This window comes from Atheta coriaria, unplaced genomic scaffold (assembly GCF_025399875.1).
Source record: "Atheta coriaria isolate IRGN ID8LTWV9N9 unplaced genomic scaffold, Caltech_Dcor_3.1 hic_scaffold_5_pilon, whole genome shotgun sequence".
Taxonomy (NCBI): Eukaryota; Metazoa; Arthropoda; class Insecta; order Coleoptera; family Staphylinidae; genus Dalotia; species Dalotia coriaria.
This window is the reverse complement of record NW_027045447.1, coordinates 8,571,538-8,596,869: the sequence shown is the minus strand read 5'-3', so window position 1 is coordinate 8,596,869 and position 25,332 is coordinate 8,571,538. Positions and strand designations below refer to the sequence as shown.

General features: G+C 37.5%; 1 protein-coding gene across 3 annotated transcripts; it reads left to right on the top strand.

Moving 5' to 3' along the window:
* The first annotated feature begins 8,395 nt into the window (after nucleotides 1–8,395).
* LOC135792606 (paired box protein Pax-6-like) lies at nucleotides 8,396–25,082 on the top strand. Of its 3 annotated transcripts, none has more exons than XM_065303263.1 (5): nucleotides 8,396–8,867; nucleotides 12,267–12,506; nucleotides 21,415–21,555; nucleotides 23,464–23,936; nucleotides 24,050–25,082. In XM_065303263.1, the coding sequence occupies exons 1-5, from the start codon at nucleotides 8,654–8,656 to the stop codon at nucleotides 24,506–24,508; spliced, it is 1,527 nt and encodes a 508-aa protein (XP_065159335.1). In that variant the 5' UTR covers nucleotides 8,396–8,653; the 3' UTR covers nucleotides 24,509–25,082. The 3 variants fall into 3 exon arrangements, with proteins under 3 accessions (XP_065159335.1, XP_065159337.1, XP_065159336.1); XM_065303265.1 differs by having other exon boundaries at nucleotides 24,067–24,423; XM_065303264.1 differs by lacking the exon at nucleotides 12,267–12,506.
* Nucleotides 25,083–25,332: the final 250 nt, after the last annotated feature.

Here is a 25,332-nt window from a genome sequence, read left to right as displayed (position 1 = left end):
CATTAATTAATAATTATCAATAAATTAAACTCATTAGCGCTGATCATGCTTAAATTCACTTTCACACGATTTAAGTTTTAAATAAATAAATATTAAAATCATAACATGTGGATATAAACAGGAAGTTAAAGTAGAAAATATTTGAGGTTATGTATTTGACATAACATAGCATAAACATGTTTATAAACGATTGTTAAAAATTGAATAATCGAACATTAACGAGCAATAAAAGCATAATTTCATCCATTGCAGATGTTAACTATTATCGCCCCGAAATTCCGCAGCGTTTGATTTTAATGACCTGATTATTACATTTCGAATTAATCAACAAACGCGGCCTGTACACAATTCACTTTAAAATCACTTAAGCGCTACCCTGCTAACAGCATAAGTGAATCTTTATTATCCCTATATGGTCACTCGGTATAACGATCGACCATTTAATATTAGCTGCATAGCCTCGAATTTTCATTATAATAATTATAGATCGAGCTCTGATGATGATATTCAATAAATAATACGCCTCGCTGGCGTGGTTAAGTAGCTAGGCAAGTAGTCGAGGTAATACGCGTTTTAATATCATGTTAACACAACGTACAAAAGGAAGTTTACAAAAAGAAAATTATTCTACTTTAGAAACACAAAGAAACATTTTATTAAATGCTTAGAATGGAATTTTGAATATTTTTTAGTAGTTTTTCTTTTAAAAAACGTGTAAATATAGTTTTTAAGTGTACTTAGCAGACGATTGTAACCTAAAAAGAAGATGGGTGAGAATGAGCGAGCCGTGAACCGCTTTAAGGACACTAAACACGCTTAGCAAAATGTATCATTATCATTTCGGTTGCGTGTGCCGGACAAATTTAGGTTATACGGTTATTCATTTATGTGATGTAATTACATGAGTTACTCGCACTCAGAAATTTTTATTTTCAACGTTTGTGTTTATTTCTAAGGGTGAAAATCTAGAAAATTCAAATTTAAATTAAAATGGCGTCAAGTTTAAAATTAAAAGTTTGAAATTGTTTGATGAAGGAAACTAACCAAGAAATTGTTAGAAGTTCATCATGGTAGCCGTTTCAATTAACGTCGCACATAACATAATACCGCGTAATTATCGCATGAGGATAATGATGATCCGAACGGTAGCTGAACTTTTCCAATCGGTTTTTTTCTTCTTCTGCAGACCGCTTGCGAGTACACGAATGTAATTTTGAATGAATAACGCTTTGAGAGTTTGAAAACGGAATGTACATTCCAGGAACGTTTATTACTGAGAAGCACTTCGTGCGCGTTACTCAATACTTAATTTAATGCGGGCTAATTGCGAGAAGCTGGAATTTCTTGCCAGAAATTATTTACTATTATAGAGCAGGCATAATTTATAAAAAATGTGTCTTTCTTTCTTATTGCGTTTAAAGTAGAATTTTATAAGTTTTTAGAAGGTAAAATGCAATGATTTATACAAATACAAGGCGAATAACGTAATTAATTTTTGGATTTTTGCATAAAACTGGTAAAACAGGCAACAAGCGCCCTCTTACGAGTGTTTCTATAACTGTACTGTATTGACAATGACATTCAACGTAACCTAGCTTAAATAAAATCAATGCAATTAATTTATTATGCAGAAAAATACAAAACTTTGTTAAAAATTACAAAAATTATATTTTAAGCATTTTAACATTTTTTGCACACGTGTTGCGCTTTGATATTAAATATCCACAGCTATTTTAAACATTTCTAAAGGGTTTTCCGTCTTTTTACTAATTTTCACAGTAATAAAAAGCACTTTTGTGTGGTTTTATTTTGACACGATTCGTGAGTGTGGGTTTTGTGTGAAGTGCGAGCGAAAATATGATGGATGCGTGTGACGGCGTGGGGTTTCATGTAAACGCTCCCTGAGGACAAATTACCTGTCGGTTTTCGGACGACCGTGAGCACGAAGTCAAAAACGGTCACAATGCGAATCGTGTGAAATTGGAGCTTTACCTTTATTATCTAACACTTTGTTGTACCAAGATATAAACATCTTTCAAAAACGTCTGAATCTTAGCTACATCTTAGATATTTTAGACATCTTACGGTATTCTTTTCTATTTTATTCCGTTTGCGGTATTTTGTGAATAAAAAAATGTGTGAAATTTCCTTTTGAATCTCAAATTGTTATAACCACATATTGACGGCATGTATCGACTGAAAATTTAGTGATGAGTTAAATGTACTTTTTTATTCTGATGTGAAGTTAAAGTTGTATTGAATCGATTTTGATGGACGTCTAAAACGAAACATTAATTGCTTCTAATTAATTATTTGTGGTTTAGCTATTCGGCACGCTTGTCCACGTCAATCGACTAAAACTACAATTTGCTCAAGTGTTAAAAATCAATATGTAGAGAAAAATGAAAAGTAATTACACACGGGCAATCATGAAATAACACAACTCACTGTCTCTTGGGAATTGTATTGATCACCATAATGCATTTCAAGAAACAATGGGTGAAAGAAAGAAAGAAAAATTAAAAAATATAAAAAATGAAAAAGTTGGAGTGTTTTCCGTCGATAATTTCATGTTTTATTCTGTCTAGTGCACGATATCCTCACGCCAATCGCACAATGTCCATAATATGGTATTAGACTCATTATTATAGTATATCGTAACGCTTAATGCTATAATTAATTAAATAAGTAATTAATTAAGCTGGGATTGTGACACATTTTATACGAAACGTTTAAAAACCAAAACACATCACGTGGGATGTAAGAGTTGAGAAGGCGTTTAATAGACTATCCAAAAATTATATTTTTAATTAATATGAAATGTTATCGACTTCATTATGGTTAATTATTGAGGTATCAAGATATTAATTTTGAAATTTTCACAAATACGGAGATTATACGTAGAAAAGTAAAAGAATAATTAGATTTTTATGTTACTTACCAGTTTAAAAGTGAAATAAAACTAAGGTAAGCTAAGGAGACAACTACTAACGCTGCAGTGGCAAACACAGGTACTACATTTGCCGCACATGCGTTATTTGAAGTGGAAATACGTTTAAATTGTAAAAGTTGAAGTTTTTTGTTAATTAATCGAAAACTATCAGTACTTCAGTCATAATTCTTGCACATTTAGTTTTACACTTGAATTGTTCTTTTCGATCAATAATTCATCAATAAACGTGTTGCATTTTAAGATATTTATGATTAAATATTCATTAATCAAAAATGTCATACTGACATTCAAAAGTTTACCCAAAACACAATAATTTATAGATTTTTACATTAAATAAAAAAAGTAATAAAATATTTTGTTAATTTTGTAAATTTTATGTTATTTTCCTTACCTACTCAAATAATTAAAAGCAAAATTAATGACTTTGTATTGATTTTTAAATTTCCTTCATTTTTTCTTTCCTTTTTTTTACTTTCTGTGTTTGCAGTGTGTGTTTATGGCTTGAAAAACGTTGATTAAAACATCCTGAATATGCAAATATCCTTATATGCCTTATGCTCGCCTGCTCGCGACTTTTCTCCGCGCACATTGCCTGTTTCTTTTTCCCCGCACTCGGTTTCCTTTCTCGTTTGCTTCATTTTTCTTGCCGGAGCGTACCATTTTTTGACGAAATATCCTGCCGCTGGAAAGGCTCGCGCACACGCACACGACATTAACCCCGATTTATACTATTATGCAAATCCTGCGGCTGCTTATCTTCCACTTATTCAAATTCTAAAATAACGCCGCATGGGGCGAATCGAATCACACATTCACAACATTACGCCACATTAAAACGTATCGAACTTATGAAAATGATATATTGCGCGGCAAACCTAAGCGACTCAACCACACGAGGGTGAAACAACCCCGAAACATATTGTAATAAGCGGTGACAAGTAAATATTAAACAACCTTTATATATGTGTGTGTGTGTAAAGTATGCGCATGCGCGTGATAACCTTACTTTATATTTCGCTAGGATTACAAAATAAATTCAAGCGACAAAACGACAGGAAAACGTGCGTAACGTGTAATAAACTAAAATAAATCATTTTTGGAGATTTCGTGAATAAAATGCGTTAAATTTCTGACAGGTTGTGACCCACGACCTTATTTTTTCATTCAACGAATTTAGCTTTTAATTCGAAGTGTTTTAATGTTATCGTCTTGGAAATCACCTTTGTGGGTGTCGAACACGGACACTGGCGACCAATTTTCGGTAAAATCTTCGCCTGGCGCTCACATTCCGGATAAACGAAATAAAAATCATCGCAGACGTAGGCAGGCTAATAGAGTCATCAAGTTTTATTTGCCTGCTTCTAAAAACTTTACTTCTTCGGATAGAAAACGTAAAAAACAAAAAAGAATCGGATTCATTGACAGAGCGCCCCCAATTTGGGCTAATCGTTTGTGTCCACCTTCCAGACTCGTCGTAAATCAACCCGGACATGTGCACAGGTAGTTTTGAGCATTGTGAGTTTTAAAAATCAAAATTCAACAATTAAACAGTTTTCGATGCGCTAGAAGAAGAAGAAGTCAGCGAAGCAATTAGGCACTGTAATAGCTCCTCGCTGATAACCGTGTGTCGAATGTCGGGTCCTCGAACGGGGGGCGTTAAATACGTGTATAGTTGCGGTTCTGCGTCGATAATTGCCCGCTCGTAAATCTCGCATCGCTCCGACGACAGATAAACAAGGATTTACTTCGGTTACATTGTCATACACGGCGTCTTCACACATCGCGCTAAACCCTTTCGACATTAGCTAATAAGATTTCCCATTTGCCACGCTGTATAGCCACATGAAACACCTTAAGAAAAGCCAAGCAAGTCAGGAGGAGTAGATTCAAGCGCTTGTTTGTTTATTACTACTGCTCGCGCCTCGACAACGCGCGGCGCGGACAAGTTCAAGAACTTCTTCGTTCTTATTCTTGGCTTCGGAAGGGGTTTCCATTAACGTGCGTGTCGTACACTTAGATGAAGTCGTCAAGTTGCACATAAACTTGCTCCGGTAGAAATAGAAGAAAAAGAAAAAACTCAGATTTTCAAACCGTTGTGTTGATTTTTCAGGGTTTTAAGGGTTTTAAGGGTTTTAAGGGATAAATCACCTGTGAATGTTACTAATTTCGTTGTCAAAACAACACTCTTTTGCTCTCACCCGCACGGATGCTTCTAATTACTGTCGGTCAATTAATTCCAACATTTCCGGTTGGTTTCAGTGATTTTTGATGTTTTTTTTTGTGTTTTTAAGGGTTTTGAGGGTTTGAGGGTTTGTGGGTTTATTTTGAGATAAAATTTGGGACAATTTGTATTCTTGTCACAATTTGCCCTTTTTTTTAAAGAAAAAATGGATAAAATCTACCTGTTTTCATTTATAACCTCAAATTTAAGTTTTTTCTACCTGCGCCATCTATGAATTAAATTTTTAAACATAAAATAAACGCAATTTTTATATTTTTATGTTTTTTTTTTCTACACGTTGTAAATGTTTATAAATAAATATTTATCTATACTTTGCGTGACAACCAGCACCTCATGTTGAACAATTTACTAAAAACGCATGCATTCAATGCAATAATCACGAAATAATTAAAAACCTGCTGATTACTCGACCAATTGTTGCTGACTGTCGATTTTTTGACACGTAACATCTATTACATTACTATTACCATCACATTTGTTATTGAACATTTAAAATAAACTAAACGTTTGCTTAAAACAGCGCATGTGTATTAATTTTTCACGTTTTGTCGCCGATCTATAATTGCGCCGGCATTATCGCAATATCTGCATAGTGGCAATCATCATTAGCGCAGGTCGCATACTTCTGTTCGTACCTATCGGGCGGCGGTGTAATTACGGCATGAAAAACCTATCGTGACTGCATTCGATTTTCGAAGCGAACGCGACGGACCAACCACGCGCAGCCGACCCAGGCGACTATCAAATGTCATTAACTATGGAAAACAGCCAGGGATTGACTTTACAAAATGCACCGCGGTCGGCGGTAGGAAAACGAAATAAAATCACATCGGAAACACGATCGTGCGACATTCGTCTTACCACACGAGGCGCAAAACAAAAAAATTAACATGCTGCGTTTGGAAATTGCGCGGACATAACCTACAATGCCTGGCCTGTTAATGCGATGTTTGTAATGCAAATAGTTACTAGTTTGGGTGCAAATTGTGCAAATAACTGCACATGTTGACGTTAAATAGATAAATGCGTTCGCAATACGAATGATAATTACATATTATTCACACTAACACGCGTCAATAGAACTTGACGGAGTAAAAATACACATAGAGATTGAAAATGTGAGGTTATGTCAATTGAGGTTAGGTAATTTGACATTTTACATAACTTTAGATTTTTGTGTATTTAGTATTGAGTATCGTGCCTCCCTCAATGCTTGTATGATTATTAATGCGACCGAAACTCGCGACCACGTAAGCAGGTTATAAAATATATCGCCTGGCGCAGGATTTGAATAAATTACATGGTAACCGGCGCAAGTGTACCAGCACGTCGCGCGAACGGAAACCTACTATTATCCTACTATTCCTTCGAGTTCCGACGAGCAAACAACGCGGCAAGTGGAAAAGTTCGAGCGCCGCCGAGATGAATTGTGAATACGTTGCCGGGTGTAATTGTAGTTGGTTTTGCGCCGCTGCGCGCTCGAGTAGGTAGCCATCGATAACGCATCGATACGTAAACGATAAGTAATAACTAATAACTAATAGATGAGGACGCCAATGGGATAACATACACACACACGAAGACACGAAATGCCAGCGAGGATGATTATAGGTTGGGCGGACGGTTTCGCCGAATATTTAATGACATCATGTTGCGTTTGTTCTGTTGGGTAACTTTGATAGTTTCGATAACTTCGATAACTATAGCTATATTTAATGATAGGCAGATAGCGTATTGAAATTTTTGAACTCATTCTGTTTCATCAAGCTGCATAACGGGCATTGGCGTTAGATTCTTGATTCATTATTCAATAAAAATTGTTTGTATTTTTTAGACCGTTGTTTTGGACTTATGGAAAACAAAAGTTTATGAATTGCAAAAATATGGAAAATTGTTAATATGTTTGAGTAATGATGTATTAGATGAATATCTTCTAAAAACCATCAATATTTTAACCAAAATCAGTTTATTCATGTTTGGACCGTTGCTCTGGACATATACCTATATCAAAATACCACAAACATAAAAAGTTTATTTTGGTAGAAAATATTATGATTGGTGATTCAAATATATTCCTAACTCAAAACCCAACAAAATTCCTTCAATAAATCAAATAAAATTCAATATATAACTCTTTGGACCGTTGTTCTGGACATATGTCTCCTCTGTATCAAAACAAATACAAAAAACTATCTCTCCACTGATTTTATTCCACTCCAGCTCCCATTTCTCAACGGCTCTGATAGCCGCCGGCTTCCACCGGTGTATTTGTTTATTTTCCATCAACTAAAGCGCTGCAAGATCATCTGATAAACCCTGTCGGCAGCCGTAGGTAGTGCTGCGGCTCTGCCCTCCTGCTGCCGGTAATTCCTCGCCTGCTCGCGCCGAGGCGAGCTCACGTTCGTTTACCTGTGCGCCTGCAGGCAGGTGGGAGACAAGGTGTTGCGGGGCTGGCTCCACCTCGCCGAGAATCGATTGGCCGCGCATTACCTTCGCCATTGGCGCGCCGCGCTGCGCACACCGCGCTTTCCACCAACCGCCAAACCGACGATGCCTACCTGAGTTACCTTTTGATACCAATTTCCAACACCAACACAAACAAAACATTTTCTAACTTGTAAAATAAAAAAATTTTATCAAAAATTACTAAAAAAATTTATAATTAGTTAATTATTTATTAATTAAATGTATGGAAATTAAAAGTTTTTGATTTAAGGCATAAAAAAGTTAATTAACCAATTAATAAATAATTAAATTAAATATTACCGGTATTTTTATCCAAAAATAAAAATTTTAATTAAATTTTGTTAATTGTGTTGATTGGTTTGTTTCCCATCGTTTAAAAACAGAAAGAAGATTCAATAACCGAGATTTGCTTCTTTCTTTAAGTTTTTGCTTTGCTGGTGCTTAAGAAGTGAGGTGTGATGATGATGCTTGAAGTAGAAGCACAGCCTACGCACGCAGAGAGGCGGCGGCAATCAATCCCGGCGGAAAAAAATCTTAATGCCGAGTAGGAGCGCGCCTCTCGACTCCCGCCGTCTGCGTCACACACGATAGACACTCATACAGGTATTACTCTCGCGCCTGGCAAATCGGAATGGGCAGAGGTGCGCGCCGCGCGAGCAGGTAGCCAACCGGAGGTAGCTCGCCCGGCGCTCACCTGACAGGTAGCTACTGCTCAGCGCTGGGCAGTCATTCAGTGTTGTGCTCGCCGCTGATGGGCTTCAATCGAGACACACGGCGCGCACCGATTATACACATCCACCGCGAGAGGAACAACGTATCCTCATTTATAAGTCAATCACAAGTTTAACTTGAATTTAACTTGAACAAGTTTCATCGGAGGATTTTTTTCTGTTGGTGTACATTTAATTTATTGATATTGGACTGGGAAGTTTTGTGTTAATACTTTCGAGGCAAATGTTTAATTGCTGGTGTGGTGAGCGCGAAACTGCACAATGCTGATATCGAGCGGCGCGCCCAACGGCCTGCTGACGACGCCCGGAAACGACTTCACGAGCATCGCCGGCCTCTCTGGTTGCTGCCCGCTGCCAGCGGCGCCGGCCGCCGCACGCTCCGGTATCGTCAATTGGAAGATGGATCCTTCCGTCGGCGGCTTATCGGCCACCGCGCCGAATGTCCTACCTTCAACATTACCTCTTTCACCAACTGGTAAGAAAAATTTAAAAAAAAATCAAAATCACACAAAAACATTTTTTAAGCAATTCAAAGAATATATTCATTATTATTTGATGTATAAACCAATTCTAAGTTAACTCAAAACATTCTGAATGCTTTCCGTCGGTAAACAAAACTTCATTCAAGTTTTACTCTACAACTCTCTACACATACATTATAATAATACATAGATCAAAGTCCAATAAGACTTTAAATAACATCTGTTCACACACGGTCAAAATCATATTCAATTCATTCTGAGTCGAAATTTTTTGAATCCGTGCACGCAAAGTCGACTTAATGCGCAGTTGTGCCACCCGCCATATTTGCATCCTTCGCGACGAATAAAAATATAATAATTACGCACGCAGAGGTTTTTTTTTATGCAAAATCATGAAACAATCAAAACGAAAACATGCCGATTAATTATTCGCCCAAGCAAGATGGTTGCTGGATAAGCTAATTATTTGTTTCTGTTGAGTGTGACCCTGAAAAAAGTGCGTGAACGCCATAAAGCGAGCAGATGTGAGCAGTTGCAATTGCGTTTAAACGTCACATAAAGAATCAATAAAATTATAATAAGAGAAGTACATAACAGGCGAAGATCTGTCGAAAGAAGAGAGACTTAAGTCGTTAGCGCACTCGCTGCTGAGTTTATTAATCGCTTATTAATGTCGCGCTCACCGATTTGGTTACGATTTGTTTTTGACACAGCTGCGGTGATTTTTTTCTTTTATAAACAGAAAACAGGTGCAAATTTTAAAAAATTAAAAAAAAATTATTTTGAAAATTTTAAATTTATTTAGTTTTTTATCTGATAAGATTTTTGAGTGTTTAGTAAGTACTACTTAGCCGAATCATTGTTTACTAATTAGAGCCATAAACCATTTGATGATGGGTCATAAATTTTACACTTGGGACTTAAGTAAAGTCACTTCTTGCAGGTTACTCAGTTGTAGGTCAATCAAATACTTGTTTTCAAGTGAATTTTGTGAATCACTATAAATAAAATCACATTATGTTGTCGCTTAGTAACTTTATGACTTAATAAACACAAAACAAAAAAAAACAAGTTAATTATTAACAGTCTGATGCACAATGATCGATTGATGGGTAGGCAGCGGTGTTGCTAATTGAATAATATCGTATTACCCGAAAATTGGCTGCTACCCAATTTGCCCATGGTCATTTAACACACCTGGTATCAATTTTCTTCCATAAATATACAATTTTGATCAATTTAAAGTGATTTTCAATTAATGTCGGTAAAGTAGAGCGCGTAGTTAAAGATATTCTTGAAACACATAAACAGCTTACCAGGAATACATCGCAGGTTGTTTGACGAAGTGTTATGAAGTCATCCAAGTCAGCAAAGGTGCGAGTAATAAAACAGCGCGTCGTTTGTAGCGTTTATCAAATAGCTGGAATTAGTCCGGGCCGGAATTACATGTCTCGCGCGTCTAACGACCAACGACGCCCGGCGACTCCTTGCCTTTGCCGTTTCAAAGAACTCCTTAGAACCACAATTACATCAGATGTGGCTGTTACGCTCTCGCACCCCGCTAGTATATCAATATTGCATCCGACCACTCGTCCCCGACTTCTTTTAATTACCCGTATTATGCGATGATATCAATTAGTTTTTTTTTGCGCACACACGACGCGATCATTCTTCCTGCTTTCAGTGAAGTTGTTGTTTGCTTCGTGCCCTCTTCGAAGGCGACGCAAATATGGCATATGGTAATGATGTGGCCGACTAATGACTCGTTAATTAATTATCCCGCATCTACACCGGGATGCTTCTAACGTTACTCGCAACGTTACAATTATCAATTATTACCAAGAAAAGACGGCTCCGACACGTGACAACATTCGCAGTGTCATATTTTATAAGTTGTTAATGGCTTGCTTAGCTGGTTAGGTTTACAGGGTTGGCATTTGGTTTATTTCACAGTAATTAAATTAATAAATCAATATTAATTATTTTTCACCTTAAAACAGGTAAAAAGTTATGTTTTTCCAAATTTTTATGTAAAAAAACGTAATTTTAACATAAATATTTAATTTTTTTATGAAATATTGTGACTGTCGCTAACAGCTGAAAATGTCAAAAGCCGCGACATAACCTCTAAAAACGCTTAAAATTGGTCGAAAAAACGATAAAAACATGAAATATCTATAAATTTAGATTATTTTCTTTATATTTTTTCCTTATTGTGAACTTAGCAACCGTAAATTATTAAAAATATTCTATTTTCTTAAAAAAACTATTTTTTGCACTTTGGGTTGCATAATACGCGCCTGTCTGCTCTTGAAATATCCTAGGGTGGTAGCTTGTATCTGCGCCTCATCATAACCTCATTAATTTAATTCAATTTAAATTTTTCTGTCGATTGGCAACTTTTATTGTTTGTTTATTGCCTCTTTGAAAGCTCGAATTGAATTCGCCAGTTTTTGCGCCGTTAACAAGCGGAAGTTGTAAATATCAGCGCGCACGCGCAATAAAAGCATGTCTTATTTGTCAAAACATCTTATCGACGGCCGTAAAATTTAACAATCGTTTTTAAATTTGAACAATAATTGCGTTTAAACGCAGCAGATGTCGACGAATCTCACCTACATACCGAACATACCGCGTACAAAACACCGAATTGGTAAAGTTCTCAAACTACAAGTCAAATCACGTGCGTAGTTTCTCTTCGTTTTATTTTTATATCTTCCGCTTGAAGAGTTCATTATTTTTTTCGTCCATAACAACCGATCGTGATCGCTACAATCAGTGAGAGGCGCACCGTAATCGGCACTAATTACTTTTTAATTGCTTCATTTCTTTTTTGCGGCTCGTCTCATTGATTACCTGTATAAATATCCGCGCATCCAAGAGAATAAGTCGTTTGCCAAATTTGGCAACTTGATTTTCTTCTGCGTATGATTTTTTTTGTTGAAATTTTATCATCCAGATTTGGATTTGGACAAATTGTCAGTAATTAAAATTTCATATAGAATTTTTTCCGTTGAAGAGAATTTTTGAGTGGTTTCGGATCATATAACTGGTGACATTGTGAATCGCTGTGTGACTCTTTCAATTATCATCGCGCGCGCAGGTGTCTTTTGTGTCCTCGCCACAATTACACCGAATGTGGATGTAATTCGTTTTCAATTGTCCGGCGTGACCGAAACGCGCTGCGCGCTGTCGCTTTGCGGTTGCGGTGATGCCGAAGAAACCCCCTGCGGGCCGAAGGATAAGAGCTACCTGAAAATACATAAATTTACTGCGTCCCAGTGAAAAAAAAAACGAAAAACAAAACAAAAACACCGAAACAGTGTGAATTGAATGAGGTTATGTTAATATTTGACAGTGTTGTATATTGAAACCATGTGAAATGTTTGCAGTGGCAACATCGCCTTCGGTGCCCGGTCCGACGTCGGGTGCGGCTAGTGGCGGCGGTCCGTCGGGGGCGATTCCGCCGGCGGCGCTGCGCGAGTTCTACAGCCAGGCGAACACCCCCGGCCACCCTCTTGCGTCGCTGGTCTCACAACAGCGGCTGCTCGAGCTCTCCCGCTTCGGGCTGCGCCACTACGACCTCGCGCAGCATATGCTCACCCAGCAGGGGGCCGTCACCAAATTGCTAGGTAAGCATTACAACTAATTACACTCTGCGCGGAGCAAAGGGTTAATGATTACAAGGTTTCGAATGTTTCATATGCCAACATTCACAACACATTATACACGTATACACAACCAGATGTTGGTTCATAAGTTTTTGCATTTTTTTGCGCTGCGTGCTGGGCGCTATGTTCACAGGTCAAACTTTAAGACCTCATATAAATAAGCATCAGCGCAGGGGAATAAATTCCGAGTGGATTTCGGATTTCGCCAACAATTAAGTCGAAATTTATGGCGATTCGAACCCGCGTTCTTAGCATAATCGCGCGCGCGTTGAGAATTATTAGCGTTTGCGCTTTGATATATCGTGGCGCGGATTGTGAGACCTGCAATTCGACGCACAACTTTAATAAACCATGACATGAGCTATACTCCTATACAGTGTATAAAAAATCAAACTTTCATCGTAAATTTTTCATTTTTAAACCTGGTTTTGGAGAAATTAAAAAAAATCGTATTTTTCTCTGTGTACGCCAAAATATTTCAAGTTTTTTAAATTTATTTTGATTATAATTTAGAGAATTAAGTTTTCTTTACTATAGTATATTTTTTATTGCTGTAGGTTTAATATTTCCGAAGATATTTAATTTTTAATGAAATTTTTGCTAAACTTTAATTTTTCTTTGATTTTTTCGCTTCCTGAAAAATATTTACATATTTGACTTCCAGTAAAAGCACCGAACGCTTTAGAAAATTCTTTCCCTGAGGCGTGACGAAGCCAATAAAGCGTAGGTAATTAATTAATTAATGACCTATTTATCGCGCGACAAAGACTTGTGACCTTTTCCGATAATAATCTGCTTAAAACTGCAATACAAAAACTTTGAACCTTTTTATTCTGCCGTGAGCATAAAACACTCCATCGCGCAGCTCATAAATATCATCGACACTATGCCCTGTTGAAAATTAAATTAATTCAACATCTGTTTTCTCGCCGAATTTTTATCCCTCGCGGCCCATCCATCGATACCCATCTCTCGCTACAAATCGATAATTACAAGCCGAGCGTCGCGCGCATCCGAAATAAAAACGAAATTTATTAACGCCGATTTTGGTGCAATCACCTCCAGGCACCTCGAGGAAATCAGTTCGGTGAGTTGTAGAAACAGTAGAAGGAAAAATTCTTCAGTTGCGCGCATCTGGAGTGCGGCGGACGATTCAGATCGAAGCCGGTGATAAGATAATGAAATTAAGCGGCGATGAAACGAATCGTGGCCGTTTTGGGTCGTCGAAAAGATTCAAATTCGAAGAGGAGTACGAATGCAGCATATCAGTATGTGAATGTAAATGCGAATGAGTCGGAGTAAATTATTGCGCGTAATGATAGAGCGCGCGCGAGAGTGGTAGCCTACGATGGATTAAATTAAACGGTCCGGCGTTTCGTTTGTCAGCGCCCAAGAACAACGCGAGGCAACCAAGTTCCGTCGTTTGTTCGAGGGCAACCAAACCATGACGATTTCATATTCCAAATCGCAGCCATCATACCGAAATCAGTTATAAATACGTATACCAAATGTTTAAAATATCATACAACACATCATGACATCTTGTAGGTAAATTAGTAATCTGTAATTTTTTAAGGGGTTATGTTAGTTTTTAAGCTGATTGAGAGGGCGCTGTGGGTTGAAGTTTGTTTGGGGAGAAAATGAGTGATTTTTATTGTTTAAAGTGTTTGTTGAAAGGCGCTGTATATGAATTTATTTGGATTATTGTAAAATGACTATAAATAACATCATATTATGCAAAATTGGCATCGCTGTGCGGGTGCACGACTAATGCATGTCCGTTTTGACTAATAACACATATTCCGGTTAATTACATGTGCGCAGTGTGCACGATCCGCAACATTTGCAAACTTTACATTAATATTTTTTTTCTTCCTATTTGTTTACTATTATTTAATACCGTCTTAAGGCGGAAAATAAAAATTTACAATTTCAAGCGCAAAATTTCAATGAAAATATTAATTTGTGTGTAAAACAAATTTTTGACCAAAAAAGTAAAATTTCTGCGAAATAAAAATAAAAAACGGTTTTTTTTTTAATGAAAATTATTTCTTTTATTTTCTGTAGTCTAGTTTGGTGACATGCACTTTTGTCGGCCATGACGACGCGTCGGTGGCCATTCCCCAACCACAAACACGCACACCAACAAGCAAGGCGGCACACACAACGCGTCATTACTGTAATTAATTGTCGCTGCGCTGAAAAATGAAGCCGGCAAACAAAAGACCACGCAGAAGACTAAGAAACGCCGCGAATTTGAGCGATAAAACAAAAATAAACGTGCCTGACACCCTGACACGCTTGATAATTTGTCATTTGCTCGCAAATATGCGAAAAATGTATTCGGCATCACCGAAAAAATTCAAATTAAAATAAAATACAACAGTATGTATTGAGGTATATTATACAAATTTAAAAATTAAATTGTTCCATTGTACCGCTCGGTATATTGAATTCGTATTGAAAGGCATTGTTATCCTTTTTCGCGTTTGTAGTTTGCATTTCGGTTGTTTGGCGAAACGCTTGCGTTGCGAGGCACTCGCAGCGCGCACATCAATTACGACATTGTGCGCGAGTTGCACAAGCGACTCGTTACGCTATCGATAAACGGCGCGAGCATCCCAATTTGTGGCGAGCACGCCATGCGCGCAGCTTCAAAATGCATAATTATATGCATAATAACGTCGATACGGTGCGCACAATGCGCGCGAGGCACAAGCCACACATGTCAGGATATCACACAAGACCGTTTACAATACGTTCAATTTATTTTCGCGAAAAATCTGCAAACACGTCTTCAACTACACGACTGCGTTTTATTAGGTAACAAAACACTTCAAATCGTGAAACAAACATTTTGACGTTTATTTTTACAAGAAAATTTTATTTGTTTTTTTAATTTTATTAAAAATTTATTTTTTTATTTTTTGCGTGAGGATTAATTTAATTTGTTTAATAATTTAACTGGAAGTTTGCATTGGCAGGCAACAAAGGCGATTATTATTGTTATTATACATTTATATGTGTGCTTGTCGATTTTTTTCCATAAAAGTGGTGCCGGCACATGTAATCGCTATTAAACAGCATTTCCATGGAAAGATTGCGCCAATTATCCTTACATGTGATGTGCGCGGATTCCGGCGCGCCGCGTTTCGTGCATGCACTTCTGCGCGAAATAATAACGAGCGCAATATAAAAAGCCACAATTATTGCACAATTATTCGCCCGTACGCGAATGAAATGTTTGCGTTTTTGCTCGAGCTTCAGACACAACGGAAAAAAATAAATAAAAATAAAGTCGAAACACCACGACGAGCACGAATCGACAAAAAAGAGACAACAATCAAACTGCGAATATAGAATATATGATATATAAAATATAAACGGTGTGAGTTGAGGAAATGGGTGTTGTTCGTGTTAAAAGTGCATGAAAAACAGTTTTTAGTGATAAAATGTATTCGAGGAATTTTACTCGCACGCTACTGAAATATTTTAACCCCGAATTAAAAATTGTTAAAATATTTTGTCATTTATTAATAACTAGCTTATGCTTGCTGAGCAAGTGGTGGCACTTCAACGCCACCTTGAATTATATAACTATAACTTTATAATAACTTTCAACCCTTATTATTTACCTTTTAAGTTATATTTTTGCGTTAAAAAGTAGCCTATTGGCTTCTCCTTAGTCAAGAGTATCTTGATACTAAAATTTATCAAAATTGGTTTAGTGGTTTTTGTTTGAAAGCGACACAAACATACAAAAAACTTGCATTTGCATTTATTAAAGTTAAAATTCCAAAACAAATGAATTAAAGTCAGATATTTAAGCAAATATTTATGCATTATCTAATTCCGCACTTAAAAATGCTAAAATTTTATTGATAACACTTTAAAATCACCATTTATATATAACCAATTTGAGTAAATTTTGTCATTTTAACAAAAAATTTGGTCGCATTTGGAATAACTTTCGATATAATAATTTAATCAGCATTATTTTAATTCCTTGCTCTGATGAATTTAATTCCCTATACATTTCTGCAAGAATTATCATGTTATCGCTAATAGTTTGCGAGTAATTTATTAATTTCCAAATGTTTACATTCGAAATATGCAATTTTGTTTTCTGTGTGTAATTTTTGCATGTTTTCTAAAGTATTATCGTCACAATTAAAATATCGTGTCTGCATTTTAACCACGAACAAATACACGAATAAATATTTGCATTGCGATAACAATAATTGTTGTTGCATGCCCGAGCAGCCTACACTCTCCAAGGACAAGTCCAACAAATTTTTGCACGAGATTTTAATAATATATTGAATTGACTTTAATTGATTTCTCCGCCGATGCAAATATTTATAGCAATAGCTTACACTTAATTAGCACGTAATCCGTCGGGCATGATTTGTTATGCATGTGATTTGCAATATTATCCGTCTAAAAAATAAAAATTGATGAAATAACAAAATGGCGTATAATTACTTACAACTAGATAGTTTTTTACTCAAGCGAATTATAGATGGCACCACTTCTTTTTACCTATTTATGTATTGGTATACTTGGTTAATATTTATTATAATTGCGATCGCTTAGCAAAGTCAACTCCCAATTTAAATCACCAGCAGCTCATTTGAATGCAGCCCACAAATAACAAATGTGCAAACATCAAGATAGCAAATTGTAACGTGTAAATTGTAAATACTTATATCTCCAGCGCTCATTAATAGCCGGCGTTTATTTATTCGCCAATGAATGGATGCAAATAGCGCAAAGTGAGCAAAGTAAACATTTATTTGCATTTACGCTTATTACGCTCGCGCTTGTTATTATTCATTATATTCATTGCGAGTGTAATTGCTGTTGGCAATTATGTGTGCGAACGCGAACGCGCCAGATTGGACGCGGGAAAATATTAAAATAAATAGAATTTTACGAGCGCTGGATTAACGCAGGCGGCGTTAAATTAATCGATTATGTTTGTCAATAAATTTTACCAAGTTTCAAGTATTTTAACTTTTAGCGCCATCTATCAGTGCAAAATGAAATTAGTACTTGTATTTACCACCAGAGGGTTAAATTACGACAACCACACGTACACAAATGACTGCAAAAGTTAATTTTACTAATAAAGGACTAAAAATATTTAGTTTTACGTTAAATTGATTATGTTTATCAATAAAGTTAGCAAAGTACCAGGTATTTAGAGGTGTAGCGCCCTCTATCAGCGCAAAATACAACTAGTACTTTTACTGGCCACCAGAGGGACAAATTACGGCAACCACCCGCACTCTAACACTAACCATTTGCACAGAAACACTAAAAAACTAAATTTTACACGCAGCTGGTCAAAAATATTTATTTTCATGCTGGTATGTCTTCTAGTTCGTCAGATTATCGTTTTATGGAGCAGTTCTGCGAATTTATAGCATTTATTAACATATGAAGACATAAATACGACATTTATTGTGCGAATTAAGAAGAAATAAGCAGGAAGTATGCGAAAAATGCACGCGTGCTCATAAAATTAATTATTTATCGCATAATAATGGCATGTAGCATTCAACTAATATGGAAATGAATAGTTGAAGCAAGTTGAGAAAATTTAAAACAAAACTCTCCGACTAAATTATACCCACCTTCAGGTATAGCATAGTTATCTAAACAAGAAAAGTACATAAATTAATTGTGAATCGGTTTGGCGAGTCGAGTTCGCCTCCGACTCGTCGTAAAACATAACATAATTATCGGGTTGTCGATGGCGCGATGGCCGAACTGGAAACTCCGAACAAACTTTACAATTTACAATAGAAAACACACATTGTTGAAATTTGCCGCCAAGTATAAATTAGTGCTCGCTGCTCGCAGTTGTAACTCGACTCCCGACGTGTAATTATAACTTTATTCTTCTTCATTCCATACATCATCAAACTATCAACTAGATATATCGTAAACTTTTCCTCGTGACTGGTAACGCTGCATATTCCATACACGAGTTTAGATGCTTCTAGGTTAGGTTCGCGTTTCTATGTAATCGATGAAATTATCGAATCGATATTCTGGCTAAACATGAAATACTAATTTCGAGCGCTAATCTAATTAGATTCGCGAGTGCGCGGCGTGGATAATTTACGAGCGGCCGGCGATAATTAACCATGGCCGCGGTGAAACTGTCGGCGCTGGGGCCTAAATAAATAATCCGCATCACATAAACGCGATACGATAATGCTAGTTATTAGATTTTATTGAATGCGGCGTGCGCGCTCTCGCCTCCCGCCGTCGTCGTCGGCGGCCATTTTGTGCGCGCCTATCGCATGTTCGCTCGCCGTTTGCCAACATGCCAACATGCTTCTAACCTTGCTGTGCGACTCGCGGCGGAAAACGGTATAATGAGCGATGCGGAGCTACTGCGCTTGTGGCTCGCGTTGCGAATTATAATTTTGTCTTCAACCGATACATAACCTAGCGTAACGTGAAATTCGCCCCGCGTCGCTCATAAATATGCGCCAGCGCGGAAGGCACGACATCAAAACGTCAGATCGAGTGCAATTGACGGACAAATGAAAGGGGAAGGACTCGTTTAGTTTTGACAGGATGATATTACGCAGATGTAGCAACCTAACAATAAAAAGACAAATAAGCAATTGCATTCATCTTTTTAACTTATAAAATCATTGAATATTTCAACATAACCTCAAATGTTAGCTATTTAAAGTCATAAAAATCGATTTTCGTTAGTTTAAGCATAAAAATATGACGGTTTTCTCAAGAATTATTCATAATAATATCTGTAATAACCTATAAACGTTTTTTTTCGTTTCTTCTTCTTCTGGTTGTACTTACAGATCGAAAATGTCCCGCAGGTAACGAACGCACGAACGCACCGCTCCTAAAGGATTACGAAACGGTTAATTATCGGCGTTCTCCTCCGGTTTCCAAGTAGCTTAAACGCCCCGAGCGATTCTTTCTGACTTTTCCTCGGTGGTTCACTTCGGGACTGCTTGCTTGCCTCCGAGTCGCGACATGCAACTCTCGTGCGCGCCGCGGTCACACGCGAACCCCTGAAACACTGAAAGGCATTCATCTAAATGGACAATCAAGCGTATCATTGAAACATATTTATGTTGCATGTGAGCATAATGTAGAAAATTGACTCGGGCGCGATGAATGAATGAAAACGCACCGAAAGGAAAGAAATTACGTGTAAAAAGTCGCTCGGAACTGCCCAGAACGGTCGAAATTATGTCGGGGCAAGTAAATTCGTGCGGTGTCGCGTCACGACATGGGACACTACCAGTGGACATGAAAATCATATTTTACGTATTAAACTGGTAGGTTTTTTAGTAAAAATTTAGCTTAAATTTAATTTATTGGAGTGTAAATGTGTTTTTTCATTAAAATACGCATATATAACTTATTACCGACCCTAAGGTTGCTTATTTTATACATTACTGATCATACTGTGTGTTTAAAATGACAGCAAACACGTTTTTAGCCTTAAAAAAATATAATATTTGTATTTGCCGTCATAGATGGCGCTAGAGAATGATTTTGACCACTAATGTTGAACATAACCTCAAAAATATATAAAACTACTGCCAGTTATGTGTCCAGAGGCACACGCGGCATATTGATGGCGAAATATATTAAAATAAATAAAATTAAAATAAATTATTTACGATCGTTGATTAATGCAAGCGGCAATTTAAGTTGATTAATCAGTTAACTTTCAGGTATTTAGTGCAGTAGCGCCCTCTATCAGTGCAAAAACTGTATTTTACTGCAATATAAACATTTTTCACCTTCTGCGACGCCAGGAAATGATTTTTAACATAAACGTTCCACAGAACCTAAAAAAATATTTAAAACATTCATTTAAGCACATTTTTAACAATTTAAATGTCAGGCATTAAGTATTAATGGATGATTACTTAAGTATTCACAACAAAAGTTTAGACATTATCGTAAAAATCGTGTTTTTGTATATTTTAACTCTCATAGCACCAACAGTAATTCTCTCTTTACCGCCCTGAATAAAAAATATCCCGTTGTACCAATATTTAGTTGAATTTGCTGCTTTTATAGGGGTTTGATTGAGACTTTTAACATTTTCCGTGCGCGCAATAAAACGTCTAAAGAATCAAATCTTTGATAAGCGCAGACACATTAAGAGCTTTTTATATTTACGACTTCCTTTGCGAGGCGCAGGCTCAGACATTAAACGTGTTCATTATCAAACGTCAATTAGGATGCTGCGCGGTGTTAAAAAACGCGTTAAACGAACATCCCAACACGACCACTAAAACCACTTGGCGAGAGCAAGTTGCTCTCAAACTATAAAACTAATAAAGATATCGACGAATTGTTTGTCACTTTACAGCCTCAATCAAGTCCTAAAGAAAGTCAATTATGTGCAATGTTACTGAGTTTCTAAAAAAGAAGAGTTTCTACACCACACAGTGGAAAAAAATAGCGAAAGTGTCATGTTACGCTTTGAGCATTTTTTCCGCATGTTTTTCATCGTGTTTCTAGTTTAAACACGCACTTGACATGCGTGTTATAAGCCAGATAAAGAGAGGACAAGGTGCGACTGAAAGGTGTAACTGAAAATTCGATAGCTTCGCGGAGAGAACCACAGCGTGCAGAAGTGGTTCTTCGCCGGCTTTGTAGATTTTCTCAACGGAACAACAACAATACGCGCGCATGAACAAAAATTAACGCACGCACGCCATCACGACATGCGATCTAAACTTCCTCAAGAGCACAACTACATTAACACGAACAAAAAACTTTTTTTTTTATTTTCAAAAAGGTTTCATTTTCTTTTTCTAAATAAAAATTTTATTAAATTATTTTTTATTTTTTATAGGAACTCTACGACCACCTGGATTAATCGGCGGCAGTAAACCGAAAGTAGCCACCCCTGCCGTGGTGTCAAAAATCGAACAGTACAAAAGAGAAAACCCAACGATTTTTGCCTGGGAAATCCGCGAGCGATTAATATCCGAAGGTAAGATTTTCCTATATTTTCTATGAATTTATACAAAAAATACCTAGATACTTATATATATTTTCTTCGACTGGTGTAAATTATTATTTGCGGATGTTGTCCGCAATGCGATGGGACATTAACGCGGCGTGTCGTCTTGTTACCCGCACAAGAAACGGTTTTTAATCGGGCGCGCCCCGCCGAGCGTGCGAGATCGCGCCGACCGCAGCGCCCCGAAACGGGTAGCTCCGCAAGCAGCGGGACGTCATCGTCAGCGCTCTCTTATAAGGTGTGAACCGGCCGCGCAAAGACGCAGCGAATACGAGCGAATGCGACATGCACGTAATTCTATTAGCACGATTAGACACACTCCCGAGAGCGGCGAACACTCCGACGATGGGTTTTTATTCATTCGATTCAATTATCGACTTTTCCACACTGAAACTCTACAAGTTGGGCGCGTATTTACACAGTGGACATGAAACATCGTGTTTGCGGATGGTATAAATCTTATACATGCATTAGCTTCATTGTTGGGCGATTATCGGAGGAGTAATTGATTTAAATGTGATATTGGCGGCGTAGAATATTAATTTTAATATGCTTTAAGTATTTTAATAAGTGTAATTTGTTGTATTTACGTTTAAAAGTCGTTGTTTTTCCGTTTAAATTTGCAGTTGTAACTCATTATTGAATGGTAAAAATGACAGTTGACAGTCGCATAATACTCTAGTAGTTGTATTTAGGACCGTAGATGGCGCTGGGCTATGATTTCGAAGATAAGCGGTTAAAATTACATCAAAAATGTTTAAAATATGCCTTGAGGTACATTTTGAACAATTTTTCATTATTTACTTAAACATTAGCTTCAATTTTATACGATCAACCCACAAATAATTGATTAAAACATGGTTGACAGTTGTACATCAATCAAAGGTTAATATTGGCGATCGTAGATGGCGCTGAGGATGATTCTGTATGTGAGCGTTTAACATAACTTCAAAAATATTTAAAATATCACGTTTTAACACGAAATTAATTGATTTAAACGTGTTATTGATGATGTACAATAATAATTCCAATATGTTGTAAGTATTTTAATAAGTTTAATTTGGTTTATTAGCATAGAACGATCGGAACGAATCGTCGTGCGCTCGTGGCTCGGAATTTTCGGCCTTTCAGCTCGCGTCGCGTAACAAATCGGTTATTGATAGCGCATTGATCCGACCGAAGCCGTTCACATCTCGTTCTCGTCTTGTCCCAGCCACATCCAATGAGCTGCCTGAATGGCGATTGAATTAATGTGTAGATAAATCAAATCGTACGCGCACTTCGTCGGAAGAAGGGACAACCATAGAAAACTCGACTCAACGCTCGTTTTTCCACTCTTCTCTGGTCTTATTCGTATTCTTCTGTGCCTTGTGCAGAGTGCGCGTACTGTGAATGAAAACAGTTTCGTTTCAAGACTCGCGGCCCAGTGTGATTATGATCAATGTTGGCCTGCGCATGATGAATATACAATTATTAATCATCCATCGGTCACCGTGTAATTACGCACGGTGGGCTCTCGATTTCAGAGATGCCCGCGAGCGCACGCCAAGAGAATGCAAGAAATAAAGCGAGAAATGCGCAACGACGGCGCGGAAAAGAAGCAATATGAAGTGAAGGTTGATTTATTCACTCAATGCGGCGGGTAGAGAGCGCACGCACTTAATTAAATACATTTTTATAAACACCCGCATAAAGTACGCGCGCATCTCTTGAGAAAAATCTATTCAATCAAGGCGTGATTTATCGTCAGAAGCAAACTGATTATACGTGTAGATTTCATCTGACGATCTTACAATTCAATAACATGAAGTTATTTTGTCTGCTATGGCTTAATTTTGGACCACACCTTATGTTTTGTTCTTTGTTTGTTTATTCTAGGAGTGTGTACGAACGCCACCGCTCCTTCCGTGAGCAGTATTAACCGAATTTTGAGAAATCGCGCGGCGGAACGCGCCGCTGCTGAATTTGCAAGAGCAGCTGGTTATGGTCTGTATCACCCTCATCCGTATGCAGCGGCGGCTGCTTTCCCCTGGCATAATCCTCTATGGCCCAATGGTCCACTGGGGTTGCAACCTCCTGGTAGTGGCAGTTCCTCGGCGATGGCAGGATCTCCTGGGTCTTCGGCTTCGCCACATCAAGACCACAGATTGCTTAACTCACCTCCTGGTTTAGACAAAGATGATTCCAGTCTAGATGGCTCTGAACAACCGAAATTCAGACGGAATCGCACAACGTTTAGTCCTGATCAACTTGAAGAACTTGAAAAAGAGTTTGAAAAATCTCATTATCCTTGTGTATCAACCCGAGAACGATTGGCATCGAAGACGTCTTTATCTGAAGCTAGAGTACAGGTGTGTATTTATTTAATGTGTTAAATTATTAGATTTTAGTTGAGCGTTGAAGTTTGGTTATGTTGTTTTGACGCGTGAATTTATTACTATACTAATTAGTGGTTAACCGTCAGGTTTGGTTTTCCAACAGGCGTGCGAAATGGCGCCGCCACCAGCGCATGAATCTACTAAAGCGGGCGTCGCCGTCGGGGGGCGGGGGCGGCTCGTCTGCGATGTACGCCGGCCGATTGACGCCATCACCGCACTACAACGCGGCTTCCACCCCTGGCTCGCCGCGTACCACGCATCGCACCGGCGCGCCCCCACCGTCCGCGCTCATGCTGCAGATGGGCGGCGAGAATAGCGCCTTCAAAGCATTCGGACCCAATAATACACTAGCGGACATCCGCCGCCTCGGCGGTTACATGACCGATTCGGATGAGGAGATCAATGTCAACGATGAGTCTGACTGTGAGGATGTGCGACACCGATCGCGTTCTTCATCACCGGTAGATGTCGTTGATGAACCGAAGGATACGCCGCGTAAGGATAAGGAACAACCGCTGCAACTCACAATGCACGATCGTGAATGACAGTTAAGTGTGCGCATCATCAGTGAATTTAAAAAAAAAGTGAATATTTAAACAAAAAACACTCATCAACCAAAGCAGGACGTTAATTCAGTTAGCAATAATCGTAAGTAAGTGTTTAAATGATAAGGTTGTAAATATTTATGAACATTGAACATTGGGAAACGCGCAACTTTTAGTGTAAATGAATTTGAAGCAATCGAGAACATTTTGAACTCTTTCAACTCTTTGAAGACTCAGCATTCAACAACTATACACTTTGTAAAAATGAATAAATTATTAATTTATGGGTAAACTTCGTGTTCTTGTCGTCATGCACGCATGTTTCTTCAACTTTATCCAGATGTTCAAACAATCGCTTAAAACAGCACATTCTTTCAAAGTATTAAAAGGTTAGCAAACTCAGATTGAATTATAAAACAAGAGTGAATTGAAAGGCAAAAAGGCTGGAAAGAAACTCTGGATTTATATGACTTTTTAATGAGCGAGAAATTATGCCTATGCATGAGTGAATTACATGGATATAAATCAATTACTCGATTGAATTATTAATGAAAAATAAACTTTTATATGAAAACTGCTTGGATTGCTTTATTTCCTTGAATTTATGTTTTCAGGTTATATTCCCACACAATAATACAAAACATAAACTCATTTTGATTAAATATAATAATTTAAACAAGAAAAAACGTAAACTTACCTTATTTGTAGATAAAATTCTGTGCAGAGAATAAAACTGACATTTGACATTGCATTTCGTCGTAGTAATTCGCAATTCATCCGCTATGCAACCGACTGCGCGTGCGTCGCACCCACTGTGCCCGCTC

Coding starts and splice junctions, on each gene's coding strand:
- LOC135792606 (XM_065303263.1), top strand. CDS start 8,654: ATGCTGATATCGAGCGGCGCGCCCAACGGCCTGCTGACGACGCCCGGA. Junction 12,507..21,414: donor GGCCGTCACCAAATTGCTAG/GTAAGCATTACA, acceptor TATTTTTTATAG/GAACTCTACGACCACCTGGA. Junction 23,937..24,049: donor TATCTGAAGCTAGAGTACAG/GTGTGTATTTAT, acceptor GTTAACCGTCAG/GTTTGGTTTTCCAACAGGCG.